Source organism: Epinephelus moara, chromosome 9, assembly GCF_006386435.1.
Source record: "Epinephelus moara isolate mb chromosome 9, YSFRI_EMoa_1.0, whole genome shotgun sequence".
Lineage (NCBI taxonomy): Eukaryota > Metazoa > Chordata > Actinopteri > Perciformes > Serranidae > Epinephelus > Epinephelus moara.
Genome location: NC_065514.1, coordinates 12,819,599 through 12,840,573, shown reverse-complemented (window position 1 = coordinate 12,840,573; position 20,975 = coordinate 12,819,599). Strand labels below are relative to the sequence as shown.

The following is a 20,975-nucleotide window of genomic DNA, read 5'->3' as shown; positions in this document are numbered from 1 at the left end:
AACAGGGGAGAAAACAAAATATTGAGAAAGAAAGCTTTATCAACGTGTATTCAGTTTTGGAAAGGTTTTACAAACCGAACAGCTAAAGCTCCTTTCAGTCCTACAAGGATAATCTAATCCTCCAGTTTGGGTTAAAAATGGAAGTAGCTTTAAAAGTAGCTGCCTTTTCAAACCCAACATTGACAAGCATTCCTCTTTCAGCAGTCTCTGAGTGAGAATCTGCCACAAACTTGTCACTCTTTAAAATCTGTTTTCAAAGCCCATGTTTTATGTTACTGGAGCAAGAACAAACAAACTCATGGAAACGAGATAACCGGGAGGGTTTTTTCTTTTCTTTTTTTGTTGTTGGTACATTTATCTTCTAGATGAGCGCACAAAAAAATAAAACACAGCATTGGATTGCTGAGAAAAAGCGTTCTTAATACATCACACACAGCAAACAAACACTGCTTTTGTACCCGAGCACAACCTGAGGTGGAGTGTCTTTTTTTCTTTGTAAAAGAACATCTGAAAAATACGTAATTTACAAGCCCACAGCATCTACGCTAACACACACAGCCTCTCTCTCAGCTTCTTCAGGACAGCCTGCAGTGGGATATAAAAACAGAAACATTATGCTTAGCTATGAAATGTATGTGCTTCTGCATTGTCATGGTTAACTCACCCTGGCCTTTACCCTACTCTGCCAAGCATGTCAGAGCCGGTCCTATCAAGTTGGAAAGATTATGATACCTTGTTCTCTCTCTAGTATAACTAGACTGTTGGAAAGACTGTCTGTGGAGCAAACTCCATGCCAACACTGCTGTTTGGCGTCTGCTTCCTGGTACCAGTATTGTGAATAAAGACATTCATTTTAAGACGACAGAGACTAATGGGAGTGTTTATTCACTGAGACAGAGACTGAGCTGAAACAACAATTGTTATTCTCTTATCAGTGGCCTCAGGATAAGGCTTGCGAGATCATGGCCAAAATGATAATCACTTTTTTTTGTTTTAAATCAATATTGAGATCATGATTATTCATCAGAATTTTCCATTGACATTATTCCATTCTAGTGACAAAATAATAAATAATAATTAAATTGCAGCACTTTCACATTCAAATAAACAGAGCGCTGCTTTTATTTTCATGCTGTGCTAAATTCCTACTAGTGTACAAATCTTTGCATCAATATAAGACTGGTCCTCCTTCACAGAGCGTCTCCTGGAAAACAAGTGTCAATAAAATTGTCCCAATACATTTCTACCCAAAATTAAAGAGCACTGCTTTCACCGTCTTGCAACAAGTCATTTGCAAAGCAGCAAACACAAACACACACAGAGAGAGCACCTACTGTTTTTACAGTTGACTTCGTCTGATCCATCGGCGCAGTCTCTGAGGCCGTTACACTGTCTGCTGCCCAGGATGCAGTTTCCATCATCACATTTGAACTGATCCGGTCCACAAGTGCGTACAGCTGCCAGGAACACACATCGTACACAAAATGAGTTAATAATCGTTTTAATAATCAATTAAGTCATTGGTCAAATCAAAAATCCAGACATTCTCTGGTTTCAGCTTCTCAAATATGAGGACTTTCTCATCACACTGTAAATTGAATATATTTGGATTTTGGACTGTTCGTTAAATATAAACTGAAAACACTTAGACGTCTTGGAATTTGTTATGACATTGATGGCTGTATCCTCATCACTGCAGGCATTAATTTAGGACTACCTGGACAGACAGATAATTGAAGACAGTTTGAGCAGGGATCCATTATGTGCTGCACTCTCATTCCAAAAGGAACATCAACACATTTAAAACTCCCATCATCTGCCACGGTTACACAGTAAATGTGGTTATGATCTTAAAATGCTCAGTTTTTAAATGTGTTGACGGCAGCTGGTGTGTACATACGACAGTTGGCTTCATCGCTGCCGTCCTTGCAGTCAGGGTCTCCATCACACCTCCACTTCTTGTGAATACATTCTCCTGAGCGACACTGCATCTCACTGGAGGAACACTTGGCAGGCGGTGTTGGGTGACGGCCGCAACGAGACGGAGACTCATCTGACTGGTCCTGCAGGGCACAGAGTCAAGAATACGACGTGTGAAAGCTTTTTCCATTTGCTATTCACTTGCTGTCACCAGCGCCTGCTGCCTTACAGTCATTTCCTGGCAGGGAGCCTGCAATTTATCTTAACAAGACCTAAAAGACCAGTTTGGAGAGCAATTTTGAACTCAGAAAGTGTGTGATGCTTTGATGTGGTATGACCCTCTGGCTGAAGGGAAATTTGTGGGACAGACAAACACTCAGGTACAAAGAGTAAGTGGGACTCAATGTCCTGTTTTTATATTTCAAAAGGCGTTTAGTTTGATCACACAAAAATCAGAGTTTTCTACATTTGTTCTCTTTCACTTTCCCAAGGCACAGCAACTTCCTGGGGTCTTGTGGTCACCGTGAGGTTGCCAGGTAACCAGTAGAGACTCCAGGAAGTCAGTGCACTGAGCTCTAGAGGTGATGGCAGGCAGACTACTGTTGCATTTTCACTGCATGGTACGACATGGCTCTACTCAAATTGACTTTTTCCTGTTTTCCATTGACAAGAGTATTTTTAGGATCACCTTGATTGAGGTTCCAAGTGAGATGAGCCAATACTGTGAAGGTGGACTTAAAACACTTCAGACCACGGATTGGTCGGAGAGAACGGTCTCTAGAATCGCCACTTGCACAACATTGGACATCCTGCACAAATCTACCATTTTTAAATACCCAAGCAACTGTCACCAGTGCCTGCAATTCACTTGATCCAGATTTTTAAAAAATGGTAGCACACATTCCTCTGTTTGTTTGCCAATAAAAGGATACAAGTGTCTCATTGCGGGTGATATCACAGTGGTTACACACGACATCGCAGTGGAGATCAAATGAGAATTCTGCCTCAAGTGAAGGAGTACTATATATGGTGGAAAACGAAATACAGAAAAGGTCCCAAAAGTGAGTTGAGTCAAACCGAACCATGCAGTGAATGTGTGGCATTTGTTACCTTTGGGCAGACCCAGGCTAGCTGTTTCCCTGTTTCCAGTCTTTATGCTAAAGCTAAGCTAACCAGTTGCTGACTGTAGCTACATATTAACCAAACAGATGTGGTCTCAATCTTCTTTCCCCACTCTTGGCATACTTCCAAAAACATCAAACTATTCCTATATCTGTAAACCTTTAAAATTGTGTGCATTATGACTATTGGTTTTGATAAAGTTTATTCACTATTTCCCATGTAAACAGTTGGGAAACGGACTCTGGCAAGAATCATAGCAATCAGGGCAAGGAGAGGAAGTCTCCTACAGCTTTACAAAACATTCATTTTACAGAGATCATCTCAAACACATAATGATTGTTGAAAATGCACAGTGTGTGTCCTATGATTTTATTTTTGAAATCAGGAAATACACCATGTCACACACTATGTCCCAGCATTTGCTACTACTTCTCTAGTATACACACAAGCTAAGAAACCGGCATATATGCAAGATTACAACAGGTAAGTCAGTCTACAAGTTGACCAGGAGGTCAACTTTACTTGACTTGAAGTGGATCTGCTGGGGTACAGTGTGTAGTTTGGTAAAACAGCTAGAAATTTCCAAGAGAACTACCCTTTTAAAGTGTGACCAAATTCAAAACAGACACTTCCTTGAGTTGATGTACATGTAAATATATCGAACCTTTGGAGTTATGATAGGTTTTGTAAAATACAGTGTCAGTTTCTCCATGACACTACCTTAGTATATGCACATTCAACAGCCAGTACTGCCCGCCTCACAAAACCTCTCCTCAATGCATTACCAGCCATCTTGCATACGTTTACATTAATAAAGATGGAATTCATTTTAATGCATTGATTCAGCCTCCCACTTGTATGTAGATAAGCTATATAAGCTCACTACGCTGTAACAGAAATGCTACTGACCTGAGGTCCCAGTTACCTCTGCAACCGGAGTTTCCCATCATATTTCATGGCTTACTCGATACATTTCCTTTTCTTTGTTATCAATATGTTGTTTAAATGCTCTGAGCAATAAAATACAACACATCATATTTCCATGTTACAACTTGACGCTCATGAATTCACCAAAGTCGGAGGAGCAACCATCTGAGGAGCACGTGAATGCACCACAGGCCTAATCTGACGGAGGTCTAGACTCAAATCTGATTTAAAAGGTCCTTGCTTGTTCACTCACTGTAGCAGGCAGTGTGAGCAGTACTCTACAATAATGGTGAATGAGTGGGTGGGAAAAGTCATGAGCACTTGGATGTTCAGTAGGCAAATGAACATTAAAAAGAGCTGTTCAAAAAGATTTGCTGCTTCATTTTTTCCCATTACTATGCCAGAGTCTGTTTCCCTAATGCCCACAAGAGAGGTGCTGAGTTACACATTATTCTGACCAACAGTCATAATGGACATACGTATGCCACCAACATCTAGTTTGACAAACTTTTTTTTTTAAGACTATTCAAGTACCTTCCAATACAATATCAGACATTTCAGCAGTTTTGCACAGACATCAGCCACTGAAGGAAAGAGCTAACTTCATTCATACAGAATCCAAACAAAGCCACACCATGGCTCTCACATTGTTTAACTGACAGGTGATCTGGGGGACGTGCATGGCAGAGAGCTTTTAGGACTCCGAATCATAACTGGGCAATCAGACAGAGAGGGATCAAGAGGAGCAGCAGGAGGAGTTTCTCACACTTTCATCATCTCAGAAAGTCACTGACTCATGTGGGAGCAGATTAATGGAGTGTGAGAATGTGTGCGTTTGTGTGTGTGTCTGAAGCTCCCTGACTATTAACACTGACGCAGGACCAGCTGGGTGTGAGAAAGCGACAGAGTGAATTACAATGACCTTCCCACTGAGAACGGTGTTTTAAATATTTGTGGGTGTGAGCGTTTGCCTCAGTTTTCTTTCATTTTCCTGTGGGGCGGTCACAGTGATAACCACACAGCCAATTAACAGGTAACAGGCAAAGTGCCGACTCAGTGGAACTTGTTCTGCCGTGTGTGAAAACGTGTTGGGAGTGTCAAAGTCAGTGTGCGTGTATGTGTGTGTAAGGCAGGTCAATAACCACAGGGCGCTGTGAACATCGAACATGCAGAACCGGTGTGTGTGTGTAATTTGCGTACCCAGGGATATCATACTGGACAGGTCATTACAGTGAGGCAAAATCGACCTAGAAAATGAGGGGGAGTGTGTTTTAGGGTGCTGCCTATGTTAAGTCTTTCGTGATAAAAAAGAGGCAAAAATCACGACCCAGATGAGATAGTAAAATTTAATATCTTCCTTTTTTTCAGGGCTTATTTCTATGTACTTAAATATGCAACATGTATGTGTACACTTGTGTTTGTGTACACATTCCAAGCGTGTGTGTATGCGTGGCACGTCACTGTGTGCCTCTCTTACCTGGCAGTCGACGTCATCATCACACACCCAGCTGGCCGGGATGCACGATGAGTTCCCACACTGGAACTCGCTGGGACCGCAGGAGGACGGCGCGCACTCCACCTCATCGGAGCCGTCGCCACAGTCATCCTCACTGTTGCACACAAAGTTCCGGGAGATGCAGCGACCGCTGGCGCACGTGAACTCATTAGGAGCGCAGGTGATGTTGCCTGGAGGCAGACAGGAGGACACAAGGCAAATATGAGAGCACTGTGAAGGTGAACAGTTCAGTCACATGACAAGGACGGCGCTGTTATCGCAACGTATTCGCAATTTCTATAAACAATGCTAAAATCTACAGCATTCATTCTGTAAGCTGTCACAATTTACACATTAGGAGCACTTAATTTAACCACTACCATTACATGTTTGAGCTGTTTTACAAGAGTTTGTGCCACTTTCCAAATGGAAGGCTGCTAAACTCGAAACTGGACTCTTCATATTCAAGAGGATTCAGACATTTGGGCTTTATATACAGCACATGTCCGCAACTATGGCTGCTCATTTGTTTTTTAATAATATCCCGGGGTCCAGATTTCTCTTAGTCATCAGTTCAAGGTCCACACAGTTCAATATATTCAGTGTCGTACTTGCATTTGGCCATACTGTCGAGCTAGTTTGCTGTCTCTGTCAAGTAGCTGTAGCTGTCTGTTAGTTTCTCACTCAACAGCAGGGGATAGCACTTCAAAGTAAAAGCTCTGTGCTGGAAATTCAGTGTACTCCAAAATAAAGTGTGTTTATTTACGAACTTGGCACGTTCATGAGTCACTTGTGGTCCATTCAGAATGGACCCGAGGACCACTTTTGGACCAGGACCCGAAGCGCCAAAGAGTGCAATTCATGGACTGGCCACTGGGGGCTGGCTGCAAAACAGCTCTTCTTTGTACTTTATTGAATTGTTTATCGTCTCTTGTTTTATCACTCATGGGTGGTTTAGATGGCCAACCACACCTGCCATCATGGAGCATTGAGCAGCCTAACATTTTGGCCTGATGAAGATCCAAGTAGGATTGAAACGTTGTCTTTTTAATAACCTGTGTGGCACGGAGTAAGTGTGCAGGTATTACTTTTCTTTCATTGTCCTAGAATACAACCCACACACAGCACCACCATAAATACTGGATATAGGATGCCATTTTTAACTGAAGTTAGTCCAATAAAGTTCTGCCTGACTGGTTTTCCCTGGTCAAGCATAAGTCCTGTTACTGAACTGCAGAAATGTCAACAGCTCAGCTGTGCAACTGTAGGTCGCACAAATTCACAAACGGGCCTGCTGAGTAATGAAGCAAGTAAAAATCACTTGTCTCAGAACATTAACTACATAGTAGCAAATGACTTGGTAAGCAATGCCAGCACGAGAGGTGGTCATCAGGAGGTCATGACATGCATTTGCATGGCCTAGCAGAAGCACACAAGCCTGAAATTACCATACACAATTCCAAAGTTGAGTAAAGCAGAGAACACAGCTCACTTTGATGGTGAATCAGTGGAAATGTGGTCACCATTTGGCAATCGGATGAATGAACTGGGTTTGGTGGATGCCAGGACAACACTACCTGCCTGAGTGCTGAGTGCTAACTGTAAATATTGGTAGAGGAGGGATAATTGTCTGCAGCTGCTTTCCATGGTATTTGGCCTCATAGTTCCAGTGAAGGGAAACTGAAATGCAACAGCATACAATGACATTATGACAGTAATGTGCTTCCAACTTTGAGGCAGCAGCTCGTGTTTGACCCTTTTCTGTTTTTTAACACCTCTGTGCACAAAGCCAGCTCTATATTTTTTTCCAGTTTGGTGTGGGAGAACTTGACTGTCCTGCACAGAGCCCTAACCTCGACCCCATTCCCAACTGAAACACCAGCTGTGAGTCAGCCCTGCAGAGGATTCTTGTAAACAAACTAAAGTTATATTTGCATTCAGTGTTAGTCACCAAAATGGATCCTGTGTATCCTTCAGGTTCAACAACCTGGATGAAGGATTGTTGAGTGCATTTCCTTCTTAGAGGGCCGTCTGGCTGCCTTGCTTAGCCTGCTGCCACCTCGACTCAGCCCCGGATAACGGTGGAAAATGGATGGATGGATAAAATTCACCAGCATGCTACGGGCCACTTTAGTGTTTTCTGTCAGATCCAATTATTTTAGTTTATAGTTGGTCCGGGCTGAGCTTCATGCTCTGTGCAGAAGGGCTCTTAGTGTGTTTATGCAGCACAGTGTTTAGGGTAAACAGCTGGAGGATGAGGAGTAATTGATACACACATCCATGAAATGGTTTCAGTGCCCGGGTAAGTACAGGACAACAGCTGTTACACTTAAGTAGTACTTGGATCACTTCTGAATTGTATTGTATCATTGCACTTTCTAAAGCCATAACAGTCTTGTGTGTTTATGCAAAAAGTTGTCTGTCCCTGCACAATATTAATTAGGCAGAGGGGTGTACGGCACAGCTGCAGCTTTAAGGACGCTATGGCTGGAGTCCAGAATGATTTAATCTGAAATTCATTCAGTGAATCAGGTGCTACAGGGAAGTGCATTCAAACTACGAGGCAACATCTCATGAAGTCTGCTTTTTAGGAATAAAGATGTCAAAGTCCAAATGTAGCCAACATACCGTATGTGGCCTTACTTTGCTCAAATTTGCAGAACAGCGTTTTTGCAGCTCTCAATATCCTCATGAACGCAAGGTCAGAAAGTATCTTGTGACCACATCATAGGTCATCTTTGCCCTCAAGTGCTCAGTCACTGGCAAATGCATGACATTATCTGAACTAATGAAAAAGCCACAGCAGGGTGTACATAATGGGAGCCACCTCCACTGGTTGTCCTTGTTAATCACAGGACAGTCCAGATTAATCAAAGCCAGATGCACACAAACTATGACCCCATTTACACCTTGCATAGAATACATTTTGGGGGATCAGATCACAATCAGACAGTGCTGGACCACGTGAAAGTACAGGTGTGAATGCACCCAAAACACACCAAGGACAGATTATGATCCAATCGGCAGAACCAACTCAGGGACGCATTGTGACTGCCTTTTCAGTCCACATACAACAACTACTTGGGTGGAAATACATAACGAAGCACGAATCTTCCAAACCAGCAGGGTAGAACCGGCTCTTCTTCACCTGACGGTGAAGCTGCAGGGCGCTTGGTTGTCTCTCTTATCTGATACTAACACTACTGGGTGTCTCCCACATCTGTAGGTCTAACGTATTCTTCCTGTCAATCACTGTCTGTACAGTCAGGTTGGCCGGATTCATCCTCATCGACCTCGCTATTCCTTGTTGCTATTCTTCCTAACTGGTTCTAATGTATATAACAAAAACTATGGATCAGCAAAGATTTTTTGAAATACTAGTTTTATTTTTATGCCATTATTGACTCTGAAAGTGTAGATAATATTATGATGTACACCCCATGTAATTGTGCATAGTCAAGATGAGACCAAGTATCTGTTCTGAATTTTATCCAACTAAAGCATAAAAGAGAAACTTGGCAATTATTATCCCAACTACAGATAACTGGAGACACATTAATACCAGATGTATTTGTAATTTGGGTTGAATCCTATCTACATACAGTCTGGATAAGAGACGCATTTTAACACAAAGTGTAAAGGGGGCTCTAAATGACATAACTCCTACCTGTAAACATAGGTAATAGTGACCTGTTTGACTGCATTTAGCATTTTGTCATTTGACAGTAAGTGCCTGGTAATAAACTTATAAGTTTGACATTACAGTGATCAAACCTAAAGGGGAATGCAGGTCCTTGTGTACTTAAAGTTGGACCATTTTGGTAGAAGGCAAAGGTTCAGTCTCCCATACCTCTGACAAATACACGTACAGCACATGGGCCCATGATCCAACACACAGACGATTAAGTAGGAAAGACATGGTGCCTGCTCTTCAGCTAGAAACTGAATATTCCCTGCTCACCTCCTGTGCTACATGACTCAACAACATACATGTTTAAGTGATTAAGAAAACTTTATTCTGCCATGTTGTGTACTGTAACTAGCAATGATCGTCCTAAATGCTGCGACAGATGTGGACATATCCCTCCCATGTAAATGTGTGCATGTCCACCTACCACAGTTGATCTCGTCCTCTCCGTTGTCACAGTCCTTCTCTCCGTCACATTTCCAGAAGATGGGGATACACTGAGTGGAGCCCGCTCCGCAGCTAAACTCGTTCACACGACACGTCCTCATGTCTGCATGGTCAAAAACACATAACACACCGTCAACAATGAACAGTTTCATTTTTGTTTAGTTTTGATTCATAGCAAAACACATTAAAGAGATGCATTTATTTATTCAATGACACATTGAAAAGGTGCAACATGAAGTGGACTTTTATTGTGTTGGAGACAGGGGTGAATGATACAACCAAAATCTTCTATCACAGGAATGGTAGAAATCACGATACAGCAATTGTTTTGTGAATTCAATTAAGACATGGTTTAAAATAACCATATTAAACTCCATCACATTTGATATTTTTTATGTTTTTCTTTATGTAGAACTTCCATACAAACAAAAAACAGCTGCTTCATATAAGACAACACTTGAGTTAAAAATGAAAGTTGGAAAACCGTAAAACTAAAAATTCTTTCAAAATGGAAGCTTCAAAGGGTAACTTTTTTTTAATGGATCCTGTTTTCCCATGTTTTTTTGTCTAAGTGACTAGCTGAAATCATTTTTTAATCTGGCCTAGTAATGATTTAGGGTACTGGAGCCGGTGGTGGCTTAACAGGCTGCAATGAAAAAACTTCAAATTGCGAGATTAGAAGATCATGTGACAGTTACAAGGTATGCAAGAATCCAGTCCTGATTTGCTACACAGGTTGCCCCGAATAGCTCCCGCGGTACAAACAGTATTGCCAAATCTCTACTGGTGAACACAATTCTACTGTTGCATGGTATATTCACCATTGCATCACCCAATAAACGTTTGGTTCAGTTTGGTCCTTTTCACCTCAAAGCTTTGTTGTTAGGTATAAATCACTCAAATACACAAAGCTTCAGAAACCTCACTGTCACTTCAACATCGTTCTGAGTAGAATGTCTGTCAATCTGCTGCTGAGAAACCACTTTATTCTATACTTTAAAGCACTGACTGCAGCTTTCCTGAATGGGTCCGTTTCAATAGGTGATTACAGCAACATTTGTAATCATCTGATTTTATTTTAAAAGCATATTTGGGACTTTAAGGCAACCCTCAAAAACATGTGCATACCAACTCGGATTAAGGAGGATCAATACCTCCTGTTTACATGTGCTTAAGAAACATACCTAATGGGTTAAATGTGCGATGCTTATGCAGAAGTATAAAATAAATAAAATGAAGCAACATGTTCTAGTGGTATCATGTACGGTGTCATCACACAGCTGTAGTGGCTCTACTTGTTGCCTTTTCAGTGCATTTCCCCATGACAGCAGGGCCAAAAATAACAAGAGGACAGAACAAGGACACAGCGTAGCTTACTTTTTGTGGTGGAAATCGTGAGTGGCTGTTGGCAGATTAAAGGTGATACTGAGCTACAAGTTACCTGTCAAAGAAAGACGTTATAATGAGGAGTGATGGTGAACATGAAATTGCCGCTTCTGTTAACTCAATGCCCAGACGACCAAAGAACTGCTGGCTGATAGATAATCCAGTTTGCTGGAACATCAAGAGCTGACGTCTGGAAAATCATGTTTGTACAACAATGTCATGTTTTTTCTCCAGATATTTCGGTACCATTACTTTAACTGGATAGTAATTTTTTTCGTATTTTTAACCCATCTGGCCTCTAATTTCTTTTTCTTTGGCACATTTGTTTGGTTTTTCTTTTTCCTTGTTATCCTCAAAACTGATAGCATCAGTCTTTAATATCAGTCACCTGGAGGTTAAACTCAAGATCTTGCTGCATCATTAGGAACCACTTTCTATCTCAGCATACATATTCATCCCACAGTGCTTGTTTCCATAAAATGTCAGCTTCAAGACCCGGTTTGCCTCTTATCCCTGCGATCTTCCACTGTGGAGGGAGATAACAAGCAGTATGGCACATAAAATCGGACTGCGCTGTGATAAGGGCTGCTCAGTGGAGCAGTAGATGAAGGTGAATTGAAAAGTGGCTCCTACAGCTGCGTGAATTATTGACTATAAGGATGTCGTTTTGTTGATAAGCCAGGTAACACTACGCTCCCATATTTCTCTCTGTTTTACACTCAGTCAGTGTTTGACAATATATACTGTCTTCTCTGCATAAGATATCCTGTCTCTATCTGGACTAGTTCACTGATAATGTGATCCATTTTCCATACATGCTCCTTGATGAATTTAAGGTCGCATATCATAGTGGTTCGCCGATTCAGTTATTAATTGGGCATCATTTGAGAGTGTCCCATATGGTGCTAATGTGATACCTGAGTTTCAGTACTGGTATTAAAAACAAGTTTTAACTATTTTTCATTCAAGAAAATAAGTATGCCCTGTGCATCAATGTTATTCATTTAAAAAAAAAAGATATCAAAGCTAGAAAATCTGACCAAGCATTCAATGCAAACTTTCCGATACTCATCAATAATCAATGCCATGAAGCATAAGGCCCTGATCACACAGACAGCTTTTTGCTGGTTGCACAACGGGACGTGTGCTGCTCTGCCGTTTTTTAAAATTGAATGACACTAGTGAAAAATAAAACACTTGCTGCACCTTTTTATTGTTGCCAGGCAACCAAGGACTCACCTCCTTATTCTAACCTTCCTGTGCAATCAATTTACAGTTTATTTATCTTATCTTATTTATTTCACAGTAATTAGTGTCTAGTTTCTAAAATGGACAGGCAGTAGGTATTTGCTGTAGCTCTGGTTGAGGGTGAGAGGTTGTCGGTAAATAGTTTGTTTGGCACAGGGGAGTGGAGATCTGTGTGGGTACATGAGACCTTAAAAAAAAGAGAGTGGGTCATGAGGAGTACCACCAGTTGGTCCAGAAGCTTCGCCTCCACGATGGCTGTTTCCAGGCATATTTAAGGATGACTCGGGGGCAGTTTGACAACCTGCTGTCTATCGTTGTGCCGTATAACTCTGCGTATCCAGCAACTGCTACCACCAGTTTCTCCTCCATTGTTTACCAACTGTAAACTTGTTGTCGTGACCACCACAGAAGACCCGCCTCTCAAATCATCTGATTGGACAATGGGAAAAAAATGTGGCGTGAAAGATGGCGTGGGATGTTTTTCTGCACTGAGTTTGTTTCAACTTGAGGAGTTCAGAGCGCCCTGGCAAAAACACCACGTGTCTAAAGCGCAGACACGCGAGCAAAAAGCTTCATTCTCATTCTGGGCCTTACAACGCACCAGCAGACTGGTAGCCCATGTAAACAATGCAGGTTTCAAAATATAATTGAAAATGTTTAATTAAAAAAAAGGACAGGTGCTGCACCCTGTATTCAGTTTTTTCTGTCCCATTGAAGTTGACACTGAAGACAAAGATTTTCACCTAAGCAACAGTGTGAGCCTGTGTAAACAAACCACAGATGGTCAGCTAAAAAACTTAATGGAGGTCTCTGACACCCTGCTTGTATTTTTTCTTAGACTAAGTGAACAGAAGCTGCAGCTTGCTTCCTTAATTCAACACTGACGCAAGAAAAGTGACGTAAACACAACCGCAGCACAAGTCCTTCACACAGAAACTGCCAGGAGATGTTTGCATGCATCCACAGACACACACAGACACACACTTTAGATTCCATTCCCAGCTGCCAAGTCATGTGTGACAGCTGGTCAAACAGTACAGTGATATAACAGCTATAGTAGCTGGGTTGAACTGCACGTACACCACTGCAGCTATGACTGGAACTTAACACAACCTTCGAAAACACACACACACACATACACACACACACACACACACACAATATGGAGTACAAACTGGAATGCTGTTGATGACCTCCAGTTGACCGATGCAATTCCAAGTGCAAGTGGAAACATGGGCACACAGGTTGTCCACAATCTACACAAGCACAGACAGATGTCAGAAAGGTGACACATCTAAAGATCAAATGGCAAAGCAGGACTTCTCTGGAGTTCTCTGCAGGCAACTTCACTAATGTGCAAATTCATATCAGGGGATAAAACAAAGGTATGGAGGATAAATTTAACCAGAAATAAATCTAAAAAGGGAAAATGATGAACAAAGGGAAAGTTAAAAGAGGAGTCTCAGGAGAGGCTATAATTAACTGAACACTGGCACTGTTGTCTCTTGCAGTGTCTGAATACAACATCCTGCTCTGACTCTTGTATAAACTGTGTAAATGACATTATACAAAGGGATTAAACGGCAGTGAAATAAAATGGAAATGACTTCATGGAGCAGAGGCTTGTGGATTTCACTGTTGGTATTTTTCCAAAGTTAAAGTTTATATTCGGAGCACAGCACAACAATTTGTGGTTTTTGTGATTTGCCGGTGTCGAGCTTTCTATTTAAACGGGATTGAATTTTGATGAATTTTTTTTTTTTTTTTAACCTCATTATTCTACAGCAGTGGTTCCCAACTGGACCTGCCACAGGGTCAACATTTCTCTCAGTCATTAGTTTAAGGTCCACACAGTTTAATACATTTTGTGTTTGACAATGTCTTGGAGGTAGTTTGCTGTCTCTGTCAAGTAGCTGTCCATTAGTCAGTCACTCTACAGCAGGAAACGGCACTTCAAAATAAAAGCTCTGTACCAGGAATTAACTGTGCTTAAAATTAAGTGTTTTTTACAAACTTGACACATTTGCAAGTCACTTGTGGTCCATTTTGAATGGACCTATGACCCACTTTTTGACTGCAACCCACCATTTAGGGACCACTGTTCCACAGCATCTCTTGGCCATATTTCATACAGCAAGAACAGTTAATAATTAAAAATCTTTATGGTGTATTTGCAAGGACTTACAAGTGAGATGCCACCACACTTTGGGCCTGTTGGTGAGCACCTTTTGCTCTAGTTTTCGGTGCCATGTCCTGTATCTTTAGTCAGGCCTTGTTGCCCTTTTTTTGGCCAGTTCAGCATGTTTAACCAGTGGTGGAGCCCGTCAGTGAGAGAAATCCCTCTGATTGGCTGTTAAGCTCAGTGTGCAAGAAGAGAAATGGAAGTGAGGAAGGTAAACAAAAGACTAAAGTCAAGAGGGCTTTAATCAAAACAAACGTGTTATATAAGATAAGATTATTTGTTTAATTGGTGTTTTTTGTTCTTTCAACATCAGGTCCTCTTATTTACATACTAACTGGATAACCAACCCCTTAAATCTGTCCTGCTGATCTTTCAGTTTCCCTTTTTGAATGACGAATACCGCTGCTTGCTGCTATGGAGAGTTATTTCCTCTCACACAGGTGCAGAATATACATGCTAGTAGGCCGTTGGCTGTAGTCCTTGTGGTGTGGTTAAGTGTAACTTTTTAGCTTCATCGCCACTACTTCGCTGGTGTCGGTTTGGTGTGTCTGAGCCTTAATGGCAGCTGGTTTACTTCGGCCTACAACCTGAGTAATTCAGATTACTTTGTCGTGCAGAATTAAAACTAAAGCCCAGTTCAGACTGAAGATTTGCGATGAGACGACACTGTTTTAGAATGTTGCAGAGAGAAGTTGCAGCCGTCTGAGCTGGTAGGTCTGAGCTTGACCTACCAGCTCAGACCTATCTCACTGACTATCTCACTGACTGATTAATTGGCGCTGGTTCTTTATATTATTGTGGTGTATTTATTATGAATACAGTCAATCTGATGTACGTTTTCATCATTCAATCATATTAACAAATGCAACTGTAGCCAGTATCTCACTATCACTATCCTCATTCATATTTCAAGAAGCTACAAATTATGTTCAGCCACAAAATAAGCCTAAAAAACTGAAAATCAGAATGGAAGAACAGAGAGTTGATGATACACTGTCTCATCTAGTTGCATTGGTGTGAACCCAGAGGTTTTTAGAACCTTGCAGAATGGCGCAGAGCAAGTAGTTGCCCGTTTCAACTCGTCTCGTTGAAACAGGCAACTTTCCCGTTTGGTAAAGCCACATACTGTCACATAACTACTCAGTTAAGATTTATTAACAATGAGGTCATGCTCTGCCCCTTCAGGACTTTTCTGACCTAAATGGTTCCAAGCAGGTGGTCAACTGAGTCTCGTATGATAAAGACTGGACCACACAAAGGACAGGGTGATAAACTCAAACTTTATAACACTAAAACCCCAGAAAGGTCTTGGCAACACTACACAGCCCATGGCTTTGAATAACTCCGGTGCTTGAACGACTCCCCAAACTGCACCGCTCTCATTTTGGCAGAGAGCACCACAGATGCCCATCCAAGAGTGCAGGAGGGATTTGCCCCGACTCGAAGATGAAGTGTTGTTTTCTTTTCTGCCAGGAGGTGAAGAATTTATTTTTGCCTTGTTTTTCGGGTTTGTGCACTCAACCTGCTGTGTTGACACTCTGCAGCAGAAACCAAAGAGGACTGCTATGTAAAACAGCTGGAGTATAACCCTCTCGCACACACCTCTGCTTCCACAGCAAACAGCGCTTCACAAACACTGAGATGAAGAGTGGATAACTCCCAGGTTCCACTTTATATTCACCGTGTGACTCAAGAATTGCTTATATATATTTTTTTTTTATTTGTTCTTAATCTTCTTTTTCATCTATTCTCTCCTAACTTTCACACAAAACTCCTGCTGGTGCCTTCCTAAAAATAAACCCAAGACCTTCAATATTAGGAAATATTCCAAATCATTATTCTGGGAAGGAAGCACTTCATCATCTGGTGCTTCTATTAACAAAGCGGGTCCAGTCTGTAAAGTCTATCTATCAGCTAAGGGCTTGGTAAAATACCTTTTAATCACTGACAATTAATAAAAAAGGATATCCAAAAACTTTAAATCAAAACCCACAATGACAAGTCATGCTCTACTTGGATCTATTGTGTAACCCTCTCTATTTGCTTCATTGATTTACTTTGTTATCAAAAGTCAAGCCTTTTGCTTAGCCTTGGGCAGTATTTATTTTGTGGTTTACGGAGCAGTTTCTCCATTTTGTATTGTTGAAGATTTCACTGTATTGCTGACCTATTTATGATTTGTATTCCATGATCTTACATAGTCCATCTTGGAATTTACTATTGGTATGTTCCAGTGCACTTGTTAATAGTATGATCAAGAGCGTCATTTACTGCATATGGTCCAAAATCACATTTTTTATTCTTAATAATTTGTACACCATACAGATTCTATCTATAGACTCACAATTTGGAGTAGTCGAGTCATTTCTAAATAGATAGATTTTTTTTAAAAGTCTGACCTGCTGATCCCGATTTTGGCCAATTCTGATTTTCTTTCTGAGAACTATAATCAACAGCATACGCAGACATTTTTGTAACTTCTTTTCTTAATGAAAATTCAATTCTATGTTCATAATCATGTTCATGACTATTTAATCACTTTTATGCTTTCTCCAAAATTGCAGCAGGTTACAGGACCTTCTCTCACTCAAACAAATCTCAAAATAACAAAGTGCTCCAGGTTACTGGACAAAACTTTTTTACACTTATAAAATGAACTGAAAATGAATTACTAGAATAGAATATTAACCTCCACTCCTGCGGCATGCTCCTGTCTGCCCCACACTGTGTGCACGAAGCAAGAGGAAAGAGAATGGGAAGGACAGACTCCACACTGGTGGCCTAAGAGGTCATCACTGTGATTACTCTGAGCAGCTCTGATGGTATTAATAAGTCACTAAATTTGTCTATTGCCACTTTTTAGAAATAACGTCGCTATGAGGGTCTGATAAGGCTAACGACGGGGCTTGATAAGGTGTCGGTATTTGAAAACCTGGGAAGGACGACGGGTTGAAGCGGCTGTGACAGTAGTTGGTTACTGTCTGTGCCGCCATACGCACCAGGTGAACCATTGTGCAGGGCATGTGTGTAAATTTGACCAAAACGGGTCAGAGACTAGAGATGCACCGATACTGATGATTAAAATAACGATTTAGCCGAGGGTAAATACTGATGTTTTGTTGTTTATTTTGTTGTCACGTATTAGTGAAGTTTAAACTATTTGATTTAATAAAAGGCAGCAGGAAACAGATGTGTTCTTGTCAGGTGTGCAAAGATGACTTTTCTTTGATGATTCTGTATTTGTTTGTGTGTTGCACTGGCACACAGTAAATCTTAAGCACCTGAGGGCTGAAAAAATGCTAGTGAAATGGGTTTGACAAACAGTTGCTGACAGTTTGTCTTTTCTACTGCTAAGATATTTACATAAAGTGTTCAGTGTCTCATCAACCCTCAAGTGAGCCTTTGTTCTTTGTCCTCCACTGATACTGGTTTCATCCTAGACCTGAGGTTCAGCAGTTACTTAGAATACCATGGATGATAGACACCCATCTTTCTTTAGTTGACTTGCTTTAAGCATTCAGGAAGACTTCAGGAAGCAGTGAACATAAAACTAACATGCACTGATGAAGTGCCTTCATCTTCCCTCTGATGTTTATCTCTGTACCTGTGGAGACACCATAGTCCATTTGTCTTTACAACGGCAAACTGAAGGCAGCGTAGACGAGAAATCCTCATTAAAAACAACTTCAGTATAAATACTTTCCATCATCTTGCATCTCTTTGATTTCTGACGAGCATCTCAGCGAAACCTCTCATCACAGCTACAGCATTTAAAGCTCAGCAGCTCTCCTTAGTTCCATTTAAACAACTTATTTATTTGACAGGGCTGCTCACAGGGGAGCCCCCTCTCGCTGCTTTTAAGTGCCTCACTGAATTTCTGTAACAGTGAGATGCAGTTTAAAACAGCGGGAAATCTCTACTATGCACTCAGACGGTCAGAAAACTCTGCAGCTGGTTGCTAAGCCTACTTGAATAGTCATCAGCCAGATGTCTTGCACCATTTTCAACCTAGAGGAAAAACTTTTCACAATATATTATGTCAGTGGTGGAAGAAGTAAAGAAGTATACTGAAACCTTGAGTGCACTGTGAGCTGGTTGACTAGGAGCTATTTTCAACTATATATACACTGTTGGCTAAGTTAATTCATTAAAAATACATTACATACAATTGCAAATACATTTTACAAGGATGTAAAATTTCAATCTATAAGTAACAAGGACCTACAGCTGTCAAAAAATGTGGTAAAGAATATCCTCTTCCACCAAAATTAGAGTGTGTATGTGGGTCTTTTAAAAGCTGGAAAACCCATTAAAAATAGACGATAGACTGCTTTCCTATTGCCAGTAGACCAGAGCCAAGTACACGGCTCTGCAGACAGTAAAAAAGTATGTCTGTTTTTTGTTTTTTACACTGTGTGTCATGTTCGCCTGAAAACAGGTTAGTAAACAGTAGAAAGCAGCACGGAGGCCAGTGAAAATGTCACAATGGTTACTTCTTTTTTTGCATCTCTTTCTTATTTAGTCTCTTTCTGAAAATCTGTACCGACTAAACTTGGAAAGATGTTTGAGCACTGCTTGGGCCGAGACAAACTGTATTTTGTGGTGCTGCATCATTATATCACACTGTCAAAGACGCTAAAATTAGCATGTCCACCCGGGTGTTGATTTTAACCTTTCCCATTAAATACAAAAGCCAGATGTTAGAGGGCATTATGCAGTGGAAAATAAAAATGCTTTCCAGGATATTGTTGGCAACCGTTTTGAGGAACTGGCAACCAGTTCTTGGCATTTGGGTACCATCAGTGGCACTTTTTGATGTATTAAAATAGGAACATCAAACAGCAAAGCATGCAACCCAAAATAAATAATTTCTTGTATTGGTTATACATATATATATATTTTTTAATGCTGTCACAGTTGGAGCCAGACGACGCTGCATGTGTGTTGGTCAGTTTACCCTCCGCATACACAAGCATCTGTTTTAGAGACAATGGGGAAGCTGATTGGTTTTTTTTAAAGTTGGTTTCAAAAGTTTGACTAACCCATCAACATCACAAATGAATGTGCAAACTGATTCAACTGACAAAGAACCAGATGAAACTGAATGAAAAAAAACAAAACAAAAAAGGAAAGGTTTAGATAAAACAACTATAAAGAAGTTTGTTAAGTTGCTGTAATTAAAGATTTATACATTCGTTCGTCACATTGTCTCAATAAGCCGACATGTAACTGCATAGTATCTCAATAACTCAAAATAGTAGGTGACTAAAAATGGCGACTGTATTTTCAGTGTCGGATTGCCAGTCTGGGAACCACTTTTAAAGTAAGTGTTGAGCCCTGGGTAAGAATAAAAAGTACAATATCTCTATAAAATACAATGGAGTAGAAGTATAAAATGCATAAAATGGAAGTCTATGTGCCTTGAAACGGTTAGGCAGTTTAACCAAATAAAAATCTGACTAAAAGGGTCTACTTGCTAGCATTTCTCAGTTTTCATCTTTGAATGGAAGGCTTAAGTATAATCACATGACCCAAGAACTGAGGTTTGGTCAGTTGAGAGCTCCAGAAAAAGCTCCTGTCGTAGGTGGACCCTTGGGAGATTACTCTAACAGGATAAAGATGAATGAATTTTTATGCTCAAATCTTTTTTTTTTTTTTTTTACTGTTCAGCAAATACTAATACATGGCTGTCTCCCCTTCAGTCTGTCTGGCTCATCCAAGACAAACAATACAAGCAAATCTAAGCCTGAAGAGATTTCTGATAGTATATGTATTTTTATACTACTCACCGCAAGTTAAAGTGTGTTGATTTCTGTATAAAGGCTTATTGTGTCTGATACATTTTTGTCAACGTATAGCAAGCCTAACGTCAGCTCTCAATAAAAAGCAATTGCACTTTCAGATTAATTAGCCAACAGTGCCCTCACCATGATATTTACGACAAATCAGTGACCCAAGGATGTGAGCCAGAAGAGAATGGATAGATCAGTTTGTCCTCGCTATTTATTGCCTTAGTGTAAACCATGCTCCTCACTGCAGTCAGAGGCTGCTCACACTGTCTGACCTCCTGTAGGACACGTGTACACGTCCTGGGGCCTGTATCACGAAGCGAGATCAACCTTTCCTGGGTTACCCAGACCTATCCTGGATTGACTAACCCTAACAATGGCAATCAGGATAATCAGTATCACGACGCTGGATATCAACTCGGTAACTCAACCCAGGGTTGCTTTATCAAGAGCCGTGAACGCGCACGCAGCGGACCAATCACAATCATGAGAGAAGCGCAGCGTCACTGAGTGTCACTGAGCGTCCTCACAGAGCGTCCTCACAGAGCGTCCTCACAGAGCGCCGTATGTGAGGGGGAAAAAGAGCATTTCTCGTGAGGATCAGAGATTAATTCTACTAAAATATGAGGAGGAGAAAAGCAACATTACAGAAAAGGCCAACACCGTGGCAGCTGCAGGAGGAGGAAACATGCGTGGCAACACATAACGGGATGAATAATGTTTAGTTTTAGTTTAGATTAGTTTATTTGCACACAATGTTAAAAACAGACA

The 20,975-nt window shown here is 40.9% G+C and overlaps 1 protein-coding gene across 2 annotated transcripts in view; it reads right to left on the bottom strand.

The window, feature by feature from the left end:
- vldlr (very low density lipoprotein receptor) overlaps positions 1 to 20,975 on the bottom strand; it is an 87,172-nt gene that overhangs the window by 36,407 nt on the left and 29,790 nt on the right. For both annotated transcript variants that reach the window (XM_050052281.1, XM_050052282.1), the window contains exons 4-7: positions 9,580 to 9,702; positions 5,447 to 5,655; positions 1,901 to 2,063; positions 1,335 to 1,457 (exon numbers count right to left, since the gene is read on the bottom strand). In XM_050052281.1, coding sequence (XP_049908238.1) covers positions 1,335 to 1,457; positions 1,901 to 2,063; positions 5,447 to 5,655; positions 9,580 to 9,702 — 618 coding nt within the window. The remainder of the gene's footprint in view (positions 1 to 1,334; positions 1,458 to 1,900; positions 2,064 to 5,446; positions 5,656 to 9,579; positions 9,703 to 20,975) is intronic.